Source organism: Labeo rohita, chromosome 21 (genome assembly GCF_022985175.1).
Source record: "Labeo rohita strain BAU-BD-2019 chromosome 21, IGBB_LRoh.1.0, whole genome shotgun sequence".
Classification (NCBI taxonomy): domain Eukaryota; kingdom Metazoa; phylum Chordata; class Actinopteri; order Cypriniformes; family Cyprinidae; genus Labeo; species Labeo rohita.
In genome coordinates, this window is record NC_066889.1 from 9,626,090 (window position 1) to 9,644,209 (window position 18,120).

At 37.1% G+C, this 18,120-nt stretch overlaps 1 protein-coding gene across 2 annotated transcripts in view; it reads right to left on the minus strand.

The window, feature by feature from the left end:
- ndst1b (N-deacetylase/N-sulfotransferase (heparan glucosaminyl) 1b) overlaps positions 1 to 18,120 on the minus strand; it is a 106,876-nt gene that overhangs the window by 17,510 nt on the left and 71,246 nt on the right. For both annotated transcript variants that reach the window (XM_051092710.1, XM_051092711.1), the window contains exons 3-9: positions 16,542 to 17,491; positions 12,154 to 12,627; positions 6,220 to 6,307; positions 5,889 to 6,043; positions 4,393 to 4,578; positions 2,612 to 2,740; positions 1,651 to 1,833 (exon numbers count right to left, since the gene is read on the minus strand). In XM_051092710.1, the coding sequence (XP_050948667.1) occupies positions 1,651 to 1,833; positions 2,612 to 2,740; positions 4,393 to 4,578; positions 5,889 to 6,043; positions 6,220 to 6,307; positions 12,154 to 12,627; positions 16,542 to 17,087 (1,761 nt within the window). In that variant the 5' untranslated portion in view covers positions 17,088 to 17,491. The remainder of the gene's footprint in view (positions 1 to 1,650; positions 1,834 to 2,611; positions 2,741 to 4,392; positions 4,579 to 5,888; positions 6,044 to 6,219; positions 6,308 to 12,153; positions 12,628 to 16,541; positions 17,492 to 18,120) is intronic.

An 18,120-nucleotide genomic window follows, 5' to 3' on the forward strand; every position in this document is an offset into this window, starting at 1 on the left:
CGACATTTGGCTATTGTAAAAATGAACTTTAATAAATTAAGTGTTTATGAATTCAAATAATGCTTAAACATGCTTAAACAGAATTTGTTAACAATAAAACAGAAGGAGAAAAAAAAAAACAAAAAAACATTTCATCCCTAAACATGTACTTTTTGTTGAACTTGTAATAATTTGATGTTAAATTGTATAAGTTTCATAATTTTAATTAATTAGACTTACTTTTTAGATTAATAAAATGTAATTTAACCATTAAAAAAAATCCAGACAAAATAAAAATGGAAAAAAAACAGATTCCAGAAAAATGTAAACAGAAAAAAATGGAACATAGAATAAAAAAATAAAACAGAATTTAGGAAAACAAAAATAAAACGGATTTCATAGGGCCCTATTATAGGCATGTGAGTTTGATCAAGGTTGGAGCTACACTTTGCAGGAAAGTGCAAGGGCCTGAGTTGAGAACCCCTGCTCTTCTGCACAACCAACTTCCGTATTCTGTATAACAGGTTACATAGATTCCGGTTCTTGGCTGCGTTTCTCAAAAGCACTGTAAGCTAGGATGATCGCAGAGACCATTGGTGGCAGTGATGTATTTGGTAAATGCAGCCCAGGTCTTTTGTATGTGCTTTGTTAAATACTGAGCTGTTTTACTCATAATGCCTCCAAAGGAGATACCAAAGATGATTATAACCAATGTCCCTCACATATGCTGACTGATATCTATAAGTATTTTATTTCTCTTCTTTTCACTAACATTCTGATATTAAAACTGAATAAAATGGCATCTGAATAAACTGAATAAAATCACCATCAGTCCATACTGCTCCTAAGGTTCTGTCAGGTGACGTTTGACATACAGTATACCCCACTGACCTCAATCGTAAAGGGAGTCTCATATTCAATACAAGACATAATTTTGCCTTATCTATCATAAATTTGCACTATAGAAGATGACCTCCCTTAGAAAATAGCTGCCCATGTAGGATGTAGGCAGAAGAACAGCTCAATAGTTTTTGGGAAAGAGCCATGGACACGCTGTATTTAGTCTAAAATAAAATCTAAACTCTTTCCAAGTTGTATCTTTCCTCTGCATGTAACAGCAGCTTGCAGATTTCTTGGGAAAACAACTGCAAAGGAAAGAAGATTATTCAGAGCAAGGCAAGCTGTGGAACACTGGAGAGCCGACAGAAAAGATGGGACCTCAACCTTGACAGGAAACGAGAGAGATCAAAAGAGGGATTTAGAGCTTTCAGGCTCCCACTTTCTCTTTCTCTAAGGGTGAAACAAAACAAGTGAGTTAGAAAGAGTGAGAAATAAAGAAGCTGGATAAATTGAAATGGGGTGAGCGGGGGAAAGATACAGAGAGAAAGACAGATCTTCTGCATTGCCTCCAACTTTCAACTGAATTATAGCAACCAATTTCAAAAATAGCATTCTCTGATTTCCTGGCAGGCTACACGGAAAACCATTTTCACTCGTTGTACATTAGAGTAAATGTGCAGACAGCCATACAAAAACTGTTCGCCACATATTACGACAACACCGCTCAACACTCTCAACCTCCGCTGATCCATTCCCACTAAATAGAATTGCATTTGTTTCCCATAAATGATCCCTGGACAGTACAGACCCTCAACAGGGCTGCTCCGTTACCTGCCAGATGGGGTCCCTCTCCTCAGGGAAGATTTGAAAATATCTCTGCGCCAGCTGTACAGGTGGGAGAGTCTGCAGTTTCAGGTTGGTCCACATCTGTATGAACTTCACCAGGTTCTTGAAGGTGTACAGGCCGAGACGATCATTCCCGTAGTTGGAAAGGTGGGTCATGAAGATGCTGATCTGGTTTAAAATACATCGTAAGAACTCATTAAGGGCCCAGCCTTCATTAGATTATTAAACAGCAGACTTCAAAACAAGCTGGGAAAAAGCTGTATTTTCAGCGGCTATTACTCCAGTTTGATCCTTCAGAAATCGTTCTAATATGCTGATTTGGTGCTCAAGAAACATTATCAATAGTGAAAACAGTTTAACCTTAAAACAAATGAATAAAAATGGTTTGTAACACTATAAATGTCTTTGTTGTCACTTTTTATTAAATTAATGCTTGTTGAAAAAAATGATAAATGTTAAAAAAAAAATCTTATAGACCCCAAACTTTTGAATAGTAGTGTACACATGTATTAAGAAGAATAATACTATTTAACAAAAGAAACATTATAAAGTTAGACTACAAAACTACAAAATATATAGCCATTATTTAAAACGTGTTTAAAGAAATGCTACGACTGTAAAGCTTGCAAGACATTAGAAGACTGCGAGTGACATATTAATCAATAAATCTTTCATTAAACGCATCAATGCATTTTTAGCTTCACTTTTTAAGATTAATAATTAGTATGGCACTCTCGATCCTCCATAGAGATACAGCAAGTTTAAACATGCAAATATCTAAATGAGATTTGAGAGCTACGGAGTACAGGAAAATTTTCAGCGAATAGCGGCTTAAATTTTAAAAATTAAAGTAAATAACTTAAAATCCCCAACAGGCCTAAAAGTTATTGTTGTATTCTTTATTATGTATAAAACAGTTTGTGAATTACACTTTGCCACTACTTACTGGGTTGAGAAGCACGGTTAGGAAAAGCTCTCCTCCATTAATGAGTTTGTCCAGCTCTTTAGAGCCTCCAGGATACTCATTATAGAAGATGGTGTGAGTGAAGAGACCACAGGTCTGTCTAGGTAACACCTGAAAAACAAAGCCATTTCCTTTAACTATGTAATCTCTATTTAAAATGATCTATTTTAAATTAAAAAGCATAAGAAAAAAAGTTTAAGAGCCGTATGTAAATACATCTGTGACTGCATATCAAATTCAATTTTATATACAGTAAATGAGATAATGTACTCACTACCTTGCCACCCAAGATGTTTATGTCTTTCGTTCTTTAGTCCTAAAGAAATTATGTTTTTTGACGAAAATATTTCAGGATTTCTCTCCATGAAATGAACTTCTATGGTGCCCCCAAATTTAAACTTCCAAAATGCAGTTTAAATGCAGCTTCAAAGGACTCTAAGAAAAAAGCTAAGAAAAAAGTGTCTTATCTAGCAAAAAGATTGCTTCTTTTTTTTTTTTTATTAAAACTGCAATTCATATACTTTTTAACCTCAAACGCTCGTCTCGTCTAGCTCTGTGTGAACTTATTTTATTTATTTTTTTTCCCCCCTCAAAAAAAAACAAAACGATCGTTTTCCTAGATAAGACTCTATTTTCTAGGCTGGGATCACTTAGAGCACTTTGAAGCTGCATTTAAACTGCATTTTGGAAGTTCAAATTTGGGGGCACCATAGAAGTCCATTACATGGAGTGAAATCCTGAAATGTTTTCCTCAAAAGACAATTTCTTTACAACTGAAGAAAGACATGAACATCTCAGATGACGGGGGTGAGTACATTATCTTTTTGATCCGTTTTTGTTTTTGTTCTGGAAGTGAACTAATTCTTTAAAACCATAATTACGTAATCTCATTTGAGAGTCATTTTAGACTAGAGCGGGAACTGATTGACTGTCTGACCTCAGCGTTGAAAAATAAAGTATAACTGGACCACGTCCAACAGAGTTGACATGTAATGGTTGGAATGCTTCTGCTCTAACAAAACAGCATCCCTAATAACGTGGCCCACACATCTGCATACATGATCTTATTTTACAGCGAATGATGGTAGAATGAAGATGGTTTAAATTAAATGTGCTTTTTTTCCCTCATTCTAAAAAAGGACCTCCAATATAATACATGTACACACTGCATGATTATCTTTCCCCCGATATGAACACTGGATAATAACTATCTGTCAGGATGAAGAAATGTTAGATGGCTCATGTGCGTTTAGAAAAAAAATATAGCTGCTGTTTATGATTCCCAAGGTGCTTTTGTTTCTGGCCATTGTGGCAAATTCACATACATTCTTACATTTACACGCACAGAGAAACCGCTCTGTCATGATTCACCGAGCTTTTGTCATACTCTCTCTCTGTTGTCCCCTGAAGCGATGCACAGCTGATAAAAAAAAAAAAAAAAAAATATATATATAAAATTGTACTTTCACAAACAGTTTGCCCTTAACCCCCTACTGGGATTCGAAGCTCAAACTGTACACAAAATAGCCTGGGGTTTATCGTACTGATTTGGAATAAGAATTCAACATAGTATCATTTGACTATACAGCTATGCAGGCTACAGTCTGAATAAAAACGTTTTTATACAGAGGAAAAACTGGAGCCTTGGTGTATTGGTAATGCATATGTTAGCAACATGTTGGCCCCAGGTGTTACTTCCAAAATCCATTCTCTCAATTTCTCCCAATTTTTATCTTCACTTAATCCATTAAAGGCGTTCTTACACTGATGCCGCTGTGTATGAAGCCCCTGCGGAAGCGTGCGGGTTTGAGGTGGGGATACTCCTCTGTACTGGTCACTTTGATGCCCCACACTTTCTTCCAGGCCTCGTACAGCTGCAAATGGATAGGATACACTCCAGAGTGATGGGGAGCCACCGCATAACCCATGTTTGTGGGAATGCCATGCTCCTGAAAGGGAACAACAAAAGCAACTAGTCAAAAATAGTGTGCTTCAGCACATGAACCAATAATTGTGCGTAACTCCATACCAATTTCATCTATACCTCTACTAGGCTAAATGCAGAAGTATATCATCCCTGGTGTTCAGAAAGTAAGTGCTTTCGATAATTTTGTGTTTTGCCACACACTGTAAGTGTTTGCATGTGATTTGTTAAGTTAAAATTAGTTACACCTTCACTCCACAAAGTTCACTTCCAGAACAAAAATTTACAGATAATGTACTCACCCCTGTCATCCAAGATGTTTATGTCATTCTTTCTAGTCATAAAGTAACTATTTTTTTGGAGGAAAACATTTTATGATTTTTCTCCATATACTGGACTTCAATAGTGCCCCCGATTTTGAACGTCCAAAATGCAGTTTCTCTAAACGATCCCAGCCGAGGAAGAAGGGTCTTATCTAGCAAAATGGTTATTTTCTAAAAAAAAAAAAAAAAAAAAAAAAAAAAAAAAAAAAAAAAAAAAAAATTACAATTTAAATAGTTTTTAACCCCAAATGCTTGTCTTGTCTCGTCTGCCTGAACTCCGTTTTTCCAGTACAAGACAGTTAGAGTATGTCAAAAAAACTCTCCTTTCTCCTTTAAAATTATTGTTTACAAAGTGAACATACAAAGATCAGGCAGACGAGCAATGAGAGTTTGAGGTTAAAAAGTATCTAAATTGTAATTTTTTTTTTAGAAAATAACCAAACATTTTGCTAGATAAGACCCTTCTTTCTTGGTTGGGATCATTTAGAGCCCTTTAGAGCTGCATTTTAAACTGCATTTTGGAAGTTTAAAATCGGGGGGCACCATTGAAGTTCAGTATATGGAGAAAAATCCTGAAATGTTTTCCTCAAAAAAACACAATTTCTTTACGACCAAAGAAAGAAATACATGAACATCTTGGATGACAAGGGGGTAAGTACATTATCTGTAAATTTTTGCTCTGGAAGTGAACTTTAACTGTGAAATCCGTACATTTAAAATCTGCTGAGGCAGCTACTCCTTACATTCTCTCGCTAATCTTTTACAACAAAAAGAGACAAAAGAAAGTCATAAATAGTGCTTGTAGACAATATAAGATCAAATAGCATGCATGGATGGGCATTCATGGTTTTATATGGTTTTATATGATTAAAAAAAAAAGGCAATTGGTGATTGGGCCCTAAATAGCCCCATTTTTCAAAAAGGGTTTTAGCAAACAAAAACACACAAACAAATAAATGAAATATTTTTTTTTTCAAGATCATCTCTTTGATTATTTAATCTAGAGTATCACCTCCGCAAACTTTCGGTTGAGCAGCATTTGTTCGGCCAGCACAGACTGGTTGTGGAAGAGATGTGGTTGCATGTGACTCCACATGTGGGGGAACCACCAGAACTCCTTACTGTAGGACAGAAGCAGGTCATCTCCTAGGTCCTCCTCATCTGTGCCTGAAATATAATTACATGGACACAAACGGTAAACATCCTGATATTTATTCTAAAAGCTGCTTTCTAAAACAGCATCATAACCAACAGAAGCTCAGTGCTTGCTGATTAAAGCTTACACATATCAAGAGAGTGAATTGTTAGCATTTTGCTAAGCTAACAATGTGATATTTGCTCACCAGCATGGAAGAACTTTCCGGAGAATCCCAAGTTGAAGGTGAAATTGGGCACGTGGGTTCGGAGTTCGTTCTGTGTCTCCAGTAGGGCCTTTAAAACAAGGAGTTTAGCAATTTAATAAAAGTTGCCTAAAAGTCAGTAAACACACAAAACGCATTCAAAAAGCACACAGACAAGAGACAAGAACACAAAAGAGATACATAGCCAAAAGACGTACGCCAACGCACGTATGCGCACAAGCACAGCGGTAACACAGTGCTAGAGGGACAGCGTAAGCATGTCTGCTGTCTGTTCGTCTCCTGCGTTTGCTTCATTACCCCTCTCAGATTTAGCTCCGCATCTGCCTCTCATTTGATTTGTTTACTGCGCTTGTTTTTGACTGCCTGTCTCTCCAGTGTGACTCAATCAAAAGACTGATTCATATTTAACTGCACAGAGGTCCACAGACAGACAAGACGGCTTTGATTATGTTTGCTTTCTATTCCTTCCCTCGGCTGAACATCTGCATCGGGGCGCTACGAAGATGAGAGATTCACAAGGAGGACGCAGAAAACTGCGTTTGAAATATTCATGCTTGCGGCAAGCCTTTGGATGCCCTTTGAACAGCGAGTCGTAAAAAAATAATAAAATAAAAAAGGGAAATGGAAAGAAGAGGAGATATTTGGAAAAAGGAACAGCAGAGGTTTGAGTATTGAAAAAACAGACAGCTGGTGATAGGAAAAGTGCTGTCATGCCATGAAAAGTTTCGGTGAATAATATGGATCTTACAAACCAGTTTCTCCATGTTCTGTTTGTGAGGTGCAGAAATATATTACATGAAATCTAATATACTAACATTTTTTGAATTGTCTACACTTTTACATAAAATTACATAATTATTGATGGAAATGACAACTATAAATGTAACTACATGACAGCTACAAATTCATACAATTTTGCTGGAAAATGATGAAATACAGTGCACTGGTGATTTATTTTCATCTTCTCACTGATGCCTCAATGACTATCACAAATCATTCTTGCTATTTTAACAAAACTTTATCCATGGTAGCTAGCTAATGTAAATAAATTTAAATTAGCAGAACTCACAATGTTCAGTACATCACAGAAAGTTCTCAAAGAATGAAAAAAAGCATGTGATTAACTATCATATGACATAGTGGTCAACAGGGCAGCATAAATTAGTCGACTAACCTGAAATTCTCTCACCTCACACAGGTTCTGGTCAATATTTCCTCCAACCTCTATTATTTTTTTTTTTTCCCTTGCAGAGTAAAACTTTTCTCTACTGGCCAGGCATTTCGGTCACCTGAGCAAAAATATTCTTTATACCAGACCTGTACAGTGCCAGTGCTGGGTGTAACTAGTTACTAAGTATTTAGGTACTGTAATTTAATTACTTTTCCCTTGAAAAAGTAAAGTAAGGGTTTACTGTTACTTATGTAATTGAACTCAATATTGTGTATAGACTGTAGAAGATTTATATACAATACAGTAGTACATTTAACATCAAAATTTAAAGTTAAACTGTAAAATGCATGCGTTTTTATGTACCCTTCTCACTTTAAATACTTTGGTGAGTATTTGGTAACACTTTAGTGTCCAGTTCTCACTATTAACTAGTTGGTTATTATTAGCATGAATAGTACTGGGATATTGTCTGTTTTTTATTACTTAAAAACATATATTAATGTCTTATTCTTACCTTATTTTAAATCCTTAATCCTACTCAATCCTATTATGTATTAATAAGCAGTAATTAGGAGTATATTGAGGCAAAAGTATAGTTAGTTCATAGATAATACTTAGTTAATAATGAGAATTCGAGCCTTATTAAGGTTATTCAAGTTATTAAATTATTGATACACTAATTTTTTCTTTGATTAACAGACATAACACAGCAGGTGTGTTATTAGGTTATTTGGCTGCTATAACTTTAAGAGCTGCCTCTCCTGAACGTGACGTGGATCTGACATGCATCGTATTTCTCACTCTTCACCTTTTCTGACTCACTAATGTGCTGACGAGTTGAATCAGGTGTGTTAGATGAGAAAGACCAGCACAGTTTTGAAAACCACTGCATTTCAGAGACGCGTTCTCAAATCTGACTCCTACATAACAAATACTGTGCATACATGCATGCACAGTTTTAAGGCAGCTTTAATTGCCTTTTTTGGTAAGTTCGTGGCTTAACTGACTACATAACTACACCATTGGCTACAGGCTACAGTGCATGCCGGTGCATTTGTGCGTGCAATTGAAAAGCGCACACTACAAGCACAGTATAAAGGCAGACTAGACAGGAAAATTCATTTTTAATGAATTATGGCCTGACAACATCTCATCTGAACGCAGTTCAATGTTGTTCTACATAATACAATATAATATAATATAATATAATATAATATAATATAATATAATATACAGTCATGTGAAAAAGTTAGGACACCCTATTGAATTTCATGGTTTTCTGTATCAGGACATAATAAAAAATTATCTGGTCCTTGGCAGGTCTTAAAATTTGAAAAATAAATCCTCAGATCAACATCATCACATGGCATATCACACAGTGTCATTATTTATTAAACAAAAATACAGCCAAGAGGAAAAGGCCATGTGTGACAAAGTTAGGACACACTATGAGTCAATTGCCTGCAGATCCACTTTTAGTAGCAATACTTGAAGCATTCATTTTCTGTGTGACTTTATCAGTCTCTCACACTGTTCTAGAGGAATTTGGACCACTCTTCTTTTCAACGTTGCGCCAGTTTATTGAGGTTGGTGGGCATTTGCTTATGCACAGCTTTCACCACAGCATTTGAGTCAGAATGAGCTCTGGACATGGACTGGGCTATTGCTACGCCTTGATTCTTTTCTTTTCAGCCATTCTGTTGTAGATTTGCTGGTGTGCTTGGGATCATTGTCCTGCTGCATGACCCAATTTTGGCCCAACTTTAGATGTCAGACAGATGCCCTCGCATTTGACTCTAGAATACTTTGATATACAGAGGAGCTCATGGCCAACTCAATGACTGTGAGGTGCCCAGGTCCTGTGGCTACAAAACAAGCCCAAAATTATCAGCCCTTCTCCAGCATGCTTGTCTTTTGGTATGAGGTGTTTGTGTTGACATGCTCTTTAGGTTTTCACCAAACTTAGCGCTGTGCATTATGGCCAAACATCTCCACATCGGTCTCGTCTGTTCAAAGGACATTATTCTAGAAGACTTGTGTTTTGTTCAGATGCAACTTTGCAGACCTACACTGTGCAGCAATGTTTTTTTTTTTTTTTAGATAGAAGAGGCTTTCTTCTGCCAAGCCTTCCAAACATGCCATTTTGTCCCATATTTTTCTAATGGTATTGTCATGAACTTTATCATTTAACATGTTAACTGAGGCCTGTAGAGTCTGAGGTGTAGTTCTTGGATTGTCTGCCATTTTCTCTGAGCTTTACACGGTCTGATCTTGCGGTGAATTTTCTGGGATGTCCACTCCTGGAAGGAGAGGTGTCTGTTTTAAATGTCTTCCACTTGTGAATAAACTTCAAATTGTTTGGAAATGGCCATATTACTCTTCTCAGATTGATAGCAGCAACAATTGCTTCTCTAAGATGATTGCTGATGTCTTACCTTCTTGGCATTGTGTTAACACACACCTGAAGGCTCCAAATCAGCAAACTGCCAAAGCTTATGCTTTTATAGAGGTGCTCAGACTTGCTGATGATCAGTTAAATCAAAGGTATTTGATTAGCAGTGCTTGACTGTTATTTACCCTCTTAATTCCAATGTTAACATTAAAGGCGTCCTAACTTTGTCACACATGGCTTTTCCATTTTGGCTTTATTTTGGTTCAGTAAAAAATGACAGGGTGTAATTTGTCATGTGGTGTTGTTCATCTGAGGTTTTATTTTCAAAATTTTAAGACCAGCCAAGGACCAGTTTTTTTGAATGATGTCCTGATACCTAAAACCATGGAATTCAATAGGGTGTCCTAACTTTTTCACATGACTGTAATATAATATAGGGCAATATGACACGAGTGCTGATTTTGTCCCAATCTATCACAAGATTAAATGTGATTTTTATACAACAGTTCAGTAAATAAGAAGTTGATATTGTGTTATATTTTAAACACAATTTTATGTGTTTTTGGTCAGTTTCGCAGAGAACATATTACCTTTGAAGCCATAGCAGAATTGTTGCGCTTCTCTGAGCAACACAGCAGTGTTTAGTTTCTGAATGAATCCGCATTTTGAACGAACTCGTGAACCAAAGAGCCATTTACTTAATTCCTAAATGAAGCAGCCATTTGAACGAATCTGAGACATTTACAGCCACCTGCTGGAGTTAGTTTCTTATTTAGAATGTGATTTCATTTAAAATAATAATAATAATAATAATAATAATAATAATAATAAATAAATAAGAAGAATAAAAATATAAACATTAAAGGAATAGTTCACCAAAAAAAATTTAATTCTGTCATCATTTACTCACCCTCGTGTCATTGTAAAGCTTTCTTTTGTGGAACATGAAATAAGGTATTTTGAAGACTGTTGGTAACAAAGTTGTTTTGGTTACCAATGATGACTTACATCGTATGAACAAAAAAATACTGAGATGTTTCTCAATTTATCTTCTTTTCCATAGTTTATGTTAGGCCTTTGCAGCCTAAATGTTTGTAATAAATGGGTATAAATGTGTGTAATAAATTCTATTTTGAATAAAATAAAATAAATTTTTTTAAACAAATTATTTCTTGGTGAAGCTACTTTTTGTGATGTCTGTTTGATGCTTTACACAACAATGACTTTAAATTATCTTTTGTGAATAACTTCTCAGCCAAATTTGATGTGCGATTATTTTGCGATTAATTAGATCAATTAATCAAAAAATCATGTAATTACCTAGATAAAAATCGATTTAATCGACTGACAGCCCTAGATATAATAGCATTAATATAATATAATATAATATTATATTATATAATATAATAACATTTTTATAATACTATTTATTTAATTTTTTTTATAATATGTTTAATAATATATAACTTAAACAGTTACAGTGAGATGGGGCAACTATAATGTGCTTTTGCATGGTCAAGAACCATAAAACCACTTACTTTTATTAGGTTTTGGATCTTTAGCAAAAATCTAAATTACATATTTATTTATTGCTCATGAATTTTTTTTGAGGTAATATAATATAATACAATATAAACAAATTTAAGCATTTAAACTGGAATAGAATAGAATAGAATAGAATAGAATAGAATAGAATAGAATAGAATAGAAAAACTGAAGCATTTAAACTGAGATCTGTAAGCTAAACATTAAAAGAAAAGGTGAACGTGAATTCTTTTATAGTTATCTAAACATACCCATGTAGTGAAGTTTGCACACTACTACACCTGTTTGCAACTGTAAATATCTCAGAGTTTTGTTACCTTTCTATGTCCATAATCTGTTATTTCCAGCATTTAATCAAGCCACTCTTCTTTAAAACATGATGATGTTTTATTTCACGTCACTGTGTTTGCGTTGCTTCTCATGTTGAACTATTTGGTCTGCAACCATTAAAGTATTTAAATCCTCCAGCGACTTATTTGGAGCACAGAAAGACAATGCTCCTCTTATGAACCCTGTAAACCGTACTCACCGGTTCTAAGTGACACCAACTCTATAGCGGTTTGCCCCAAGCACTGCAATTATTTGCATTTATAAGAATTTAATCAAATGGCATTCCCAACTTATTTTTGCATCTGCCCTGTGTGTGGCTTATTATTTCTTCTCTATGGCCACACACACACACAGCTTAGAGAGAACATTGGTTCTGGTCCAGTCTTACTTTTGAGCCCTGCGCAAGTCTGAATCACAAGAATGATAAGCAGAAAAAAGAAAAACTGCACAAACAATTTTCAAACAAAACAGCGCTCACCTTAACATCAGACACCTTCATCCTTGTGCCCTCCTTCCCAACAAAGATATCATCGATATCGACCAGTATGTAGCGCTCAAGAGCCAATGAGAGACGTTTGCCAGTCAAGAAACTCACTGCATCCACCAGCACCAGTTTGTGCAGCCAAAAGTTCAGGTTGTTGCCAAAGAGTACCCGCTGGATGCCATCATGAAGACCCAAATCCTGAACCACAGCTGCATGAAGGGGTCCAGGGGCTCCGCTGGTCTCCGTACTCCGTCCACGTGCTAACAGCACAGGCTCGTAGGTGGTATGGTTAGACTGAAAGACCGTCCAGTCGTCTCCAGGTAAGGGACCATGCTCCACCTCCCGGGCCTTTGTGATGAGCAGCAGTGGAGACTTGGGATTGACGCTACAGTCCCTTAAACCCAAATTGGAGTGCAGGAAGAGAGGAAAGCCCTTGAGCTGGGCGCTCTGCAAACTGTTCTCATTAGCCTTTCATGAAAAGAGCAGAAGAGAAATGATTGGTAAAACAGAGCAAGATAAAAATCCACATTAAAGGAGCAATTTTCAGACAGGTTTTTAGTATTTTATTTTTTTCCCATTCATACTGTTAGTCACAGTCATAATTTGGTTTTACATGACCATTATCCATACCTACTGAACCTATGATATCATTTTCTTGAAAAACCTATTTTAACAGCTTAGACTTTGAGTTTCAGGACTTCCAATTTTCTGTATGGAAAAGTGCAATGGAAGCCTATATGGAAACAACGTGTTCTTAGATGCTAGCATAGCACAGCCTCAATTTGGTTGCTAGACCACCACTTTGTTGACAAATCGGTGATACAAATTTATCTTATCGTCTGGGTGTACTGCAAAGGACATTTTTATATGGCCCCTTTCATGTAGCAGTAATTTATTGCTTCCTTTACTCTGTAACCTGAAGTAAACTAGTGCTCTCCTAAATTAGATGCCTTGTGGTACTATGGATGCCCAAATTTGTTTAAACACCATCCATACTCATCTGCATGCAGTCCACTCTCCTCTTAGCCCAGCTGACCCTGTGAAGCTGGATCAATTGGTGATAAACTGCACACTGAGTGGAACAAACACAATGAGCCTTACAATTTGGAGAGAGGCCTTTACCCTGCTCATCTCCTAACACAGCCATTTTTCTGCCACCAGAGGTAGCAATGGGACCCTCTGGAGAGATGCGATGTCCATGGGCAATATCTGATGAATCATGCACATTTTCATCTTTCTTTTAATGGCAACACATTGAAACAAGCTGAAACGTCAAGAGTAGGTGGTGATGTCATTCAGCACTTGGAGAATACGGTCGGGAGATTTTCACATACCAGTGGTCTTAATCAATAACTTCCCTGAGCCTCTCCCTCTGTCCCTAATCCCATCTTCCTGTCTCCATTGTTCCAGCAACACTTGCAAGCCAAAGGCTCCTTTGAAGCTTATCGGCATTTAACTTGCTTTGACACTGAACAATTCATGGACCATGATAGATAATTAGTCCAAGTCCAAAAAAAGCTTTTAAAAACATTTAATCCAGCTTGTTGGCTATAATGCCAACATAGGCAACTACTTTCTAAAGGAGTCACTTTAAAATATTATAAGTGACTCTTCACAGGTAGTAACCCTATGAAGCACACAGGAGAAATTAATTTTAGCAGTTTGATGTTAGCATGTTGCTGAGGTAACAAAACTCTTCTCAAAAAAAAGTAAAAAAAGAAACGTACAGTTTTTAAAAAAAAACTTTGGGTAAACAGTCATCTACTTTCTTTACAATCTTTAGCATTAAATGAAATAAGCATACTTCAAAATCCCTTGGCTTTCTACTTTTTTTAACTCCAAAAAAGTAAAAAAAAAAAAAAAAAAAAAAAACCTCTTTGGGTAAATGGTCAGCTACTTTTCTTAATAATCTTTAGCATTAAATTAAATAAGCATACTTTTCTATCAAAAGTTCAATTATTCTTTTTTGTCTACTGAGCATATGACGTGATGTGATGCTGGCTTTATATTAGGTAAAGAGAAGGTGGTTATGATTCCTTTAAAATGCTAGTAGGGATGTAACAATATTATCAATATCGTGGTATCGTGGTAGCAAAACTGTGTCTACTATTGTGGTCACATGACTATATGAAACGATAGGTTTTCCGAACAAAAAGTGTAGATTTTTAAAATATATGTAAACTTTTTATTCTAATATAAAAGATCTTTAAAGTTGAGTTTTGGGCCATTGTGTTTTGGCACAGTATCTGTCAAACAAACTAAAACCGAAAGCACAATATGGCTTAATCCCTTCATCAAGTTTGTTTTTGCTGCACATTTCAAAGTGAAGTGCACGTAGTTCAGATGATCAGATCATGAGCCGGTGTTTTCCGCACCTCAAAACGGCTCCATTCACAGTGAATGCAGTAAACTTGATGACTGCATGTCTTGTGAGTTTAGCATGCCTTTAGAACGCAACGGCTACCAGTTAGACTTTATTTTCACGGCAGATGATTACAGCATTTCACTATATTTGTAGTGAGACGTGTCTTTATAACCCTGTTTTCACTGAAGCTGGAGTTTTCCATCAAAATAAAAGATCTACTGCAGGTTCCGTCAAAACAAAAGCTGTCTAAAATAAAATAAATTCATTCATAAAGACTAAATGACTAATTAAACAGTCTTTTGCTGCCACCTACTGGTAGTTTGGTTTCATATTTATTTATTTATTTTTTTACAACATTTCTTATTTGTATGTTAAAAAAAAATATTTAAAACATTAATTTAATATAAAATTGTTTATGCATTTGAAATTTTGCAGTGTAAATGCATTTATAGAGAATTTTGTATGCAATTCTTTTGGCATTGGGGAAAAAAAATTGTTTGTTTGTATATGCTGTCAATTATACTTCTTAGAAAGCATCAAAAATCGTAATCGGCAAAAATTAGTATCGGAGGGTCAAAAAATAAAATAAAAAATGAAATCGGAATTGGACAAAAAAATTGCAATTGGTGCATCTCTAAACAATAATATAAAATTGTTTTTATTATTATTATTATTATTATTGTTCTTATGTTCAAATTTGTTTGGCTTCTAAAATACCAGTTTTTTGTTTTTTCCAAGTCCTCATTTGTCTTTTTTTTTTTTTTTTTTTTTTTTTTTATAAATATTGCAATAAATATCTTATTATGGACATTGAGATATTATCGTATCATGAAATTTTGATATCGTTACATCCCTACCAGTCGGTATTGGTAGGCAACTCACTGTTTTATAAAGCTGGTGAGTTTGGTTAGTGGCCTTAGAGATTATACCAACTCAAGTGCTGGTTAGGAAAACAAAGGTTTATTCCAATTATAGTGTGGCTCTATGGACTCCATAGATTAGGTTAGAAAACTAATAAAAGGGCAAACAAGAGCTTGAACCCGTTGATGCATGCCAGCATAGCTAAATGAACTGCTGGTGTCCACTGTGATGCTTTATGTGTGTTCAGACATACTCCAGCTCTTGGGAGATAAACGCATTTGGCATTGACAGGTGCAAGTCAAGGCTTGATGTGAAGGTAATTATGCATGTTCCATTCCTGGAGTAAACTGGAGGCAGCGCTTCTTCACTCAAGGGGACAAAAAGGTTTGGTCTGCTGAACCGTGTACCTTCAGGGTCTGTTATCAGACACGCTCAAGGCTCTAAATCAATGAAATCCAGCAAGGCAAGGATGTTAACTGCCTGGACACGAAAACAGCATTTCCAGCCAATCAGGGATTGAACTGCTCCTGTTAGTGTGTAAACAGAAGAGCCTAGGGGTAAAACAGCTTTGAGGAGAATCAGAGCAGCCTGAGTCAATAAAAATTAACGAGCGCAAATTTCATGCGGTTCCTTTTAAGACGTGTTGATGTCCTCGCCCTTCTGCTGCAGGCGAGCGAGACTCTAACAGTCTCATCAACTGGGTTAACCTCCACTTACAATTAGTGTGCTGCACTCAAGCTTGTGAGGGTAATAAAAGCAGGCCTGGCCGTAGGCAAACAATACATTAGAACAGGGAGAAGAGGTTTACAAGCTGGCAATGACAGACAGCAATGAGTAATAGTCAAATGTGCAGACTCTAGAGCCGATTATTTCCTCTGACTAGTTTTGAAGAGCAGCTCCCTTATAGAACAAGAGCCAATCAACAAGGACATTGATGTTCAGCAATGTGCTATTACTTCAGTGTTTAACATAATGCCCCAACCTCCCTCTGCTGGCTATAATTCTGCAAGCTAACATTTGAATCAGACTGTAAAATGTCAGTAGTGAGATCGTTTAGTGCAAGGTGACTGACCCACTGGAATTAAGAGAGACATTAACACCCATTAGTGACACTATTTGCTAAAAAAGGTCAAGCTGTACAACACAAATGGCTCACCTTGAAAAAGCCGATGATGCCAACGCCATACTCCACGCAGTACTTGTCCAGCAACTCCCTGTTCCAAGCATCAAGGTTGACATACTTGAGGATGTTCTCGTAGATAACAAGCGTAAATCGACCCCGGTTCTTATCTGTGAGTGTGGGCATATCGCCCTTCCCAGGTGCGATCTCGGTCTGGTACCGAAATCTCCCAGATTCCAAGATGGCCACGATGTCCTGGCCCAATTGGGAATACAAGCTCTCCACGAACACCAGTACCACAGGGTCAGTTCGAGACATGTCCGCTGGCTTGGCGGTTCTGGCAGGTAGAACCCTTGCTGACGGAGGGGAAGGAGTCGCCCGAGGATCTTCCCAATCTGCAGTTCCTTCTTCCGGGACCACCACACCTCCAACTCCTGCGGGTTCGAGCTCCCGTTTAACGCCATACAAAAAATAGGCTGAGATGATGACACTGACCATGCAGAAAAGGAAGAGCAGCAGCAGGCTGGTCTGCAGCGTGAGCTGACGGAAGAGCCGCCTCACACGTCCACACATCAGCATCATCACCTTGCGACCACACCAATCAGGATAGACACAGTCCTCTATTTACAAGTCTATTGTATGGTTTTGCCTAAGAGACAAAATAGATGGGTTGAAATCGGGCTTCTCCGTAATGTATGCGCTCATGTCACCATTGCAGAGGGTGGTGAGACTGGGTTGGGCAGGGGACGGCATGGGCGAGGTGGGCTTCCACTCTCCAGCAAGGGATGTGCACTGCCCCCACATGCACCAGCGGCCCCCTGCCCAACACCTCTATGCCTTTTCTCTACCCTCTCTGAGTCCTTATCTCCTGATCCCGTGCAGAAAAGATTCTGGGTTTTGAACTTGTTGAAGGTGGCTTCTTGTTTTTTGGCACTTGATGCTCTAGACAGATCATGCCCAGAGCATTCTAGCCTCCTTGAGTTTACCTAAAAAAGAAAATAAAGCAATGCAATTAATTCCAAAAATATCTCTATTCTGCACTATTTTAGCAATCAATTCTGTTACTTGTGGACTGAACAATACTATAATTTAACAATGAATTTTGACTATGCCAGATGAGAAACTCTTGTATTACCCCTCTCTGAAAGTTGGCTGCAAAACCCACATGATGCCGTGGGAGCCCTACAACCTGGGTTTCTTTTCACTGAATACCAAGAGCGTCTAGAGAGGAATTTACAAAGGCAATGCCAGGATTACGGGATAATGGAGGCGGCTTGTATTGATTAGTAAGGGCTTTAAAAAGTGATCCTAACTATCCTTCATGCACTTCAAAGGGCAAAAGTCATTTAATCTTTTCATCTTAAATGAAGGGTTTAGTGCAAAGTGTGGCACAGGTGAATGAGTCGAGTAGCATTCAGATTAGCACCAACCAAGTAAAGACCTCTGCAGAATGAGGATAGAACTAATGGTGATTGCAGGAAGTTGTACTGAAGGCTAAAGGTGACGACAGTCATGAAACGACTGGGATGTGTGAAAGGATCTTGCAAGAGGGACCATGAAAGTGCAACTTCAGATGTTACCTAAACCTTTCAAATATTCCTTATTCAACTTTCAA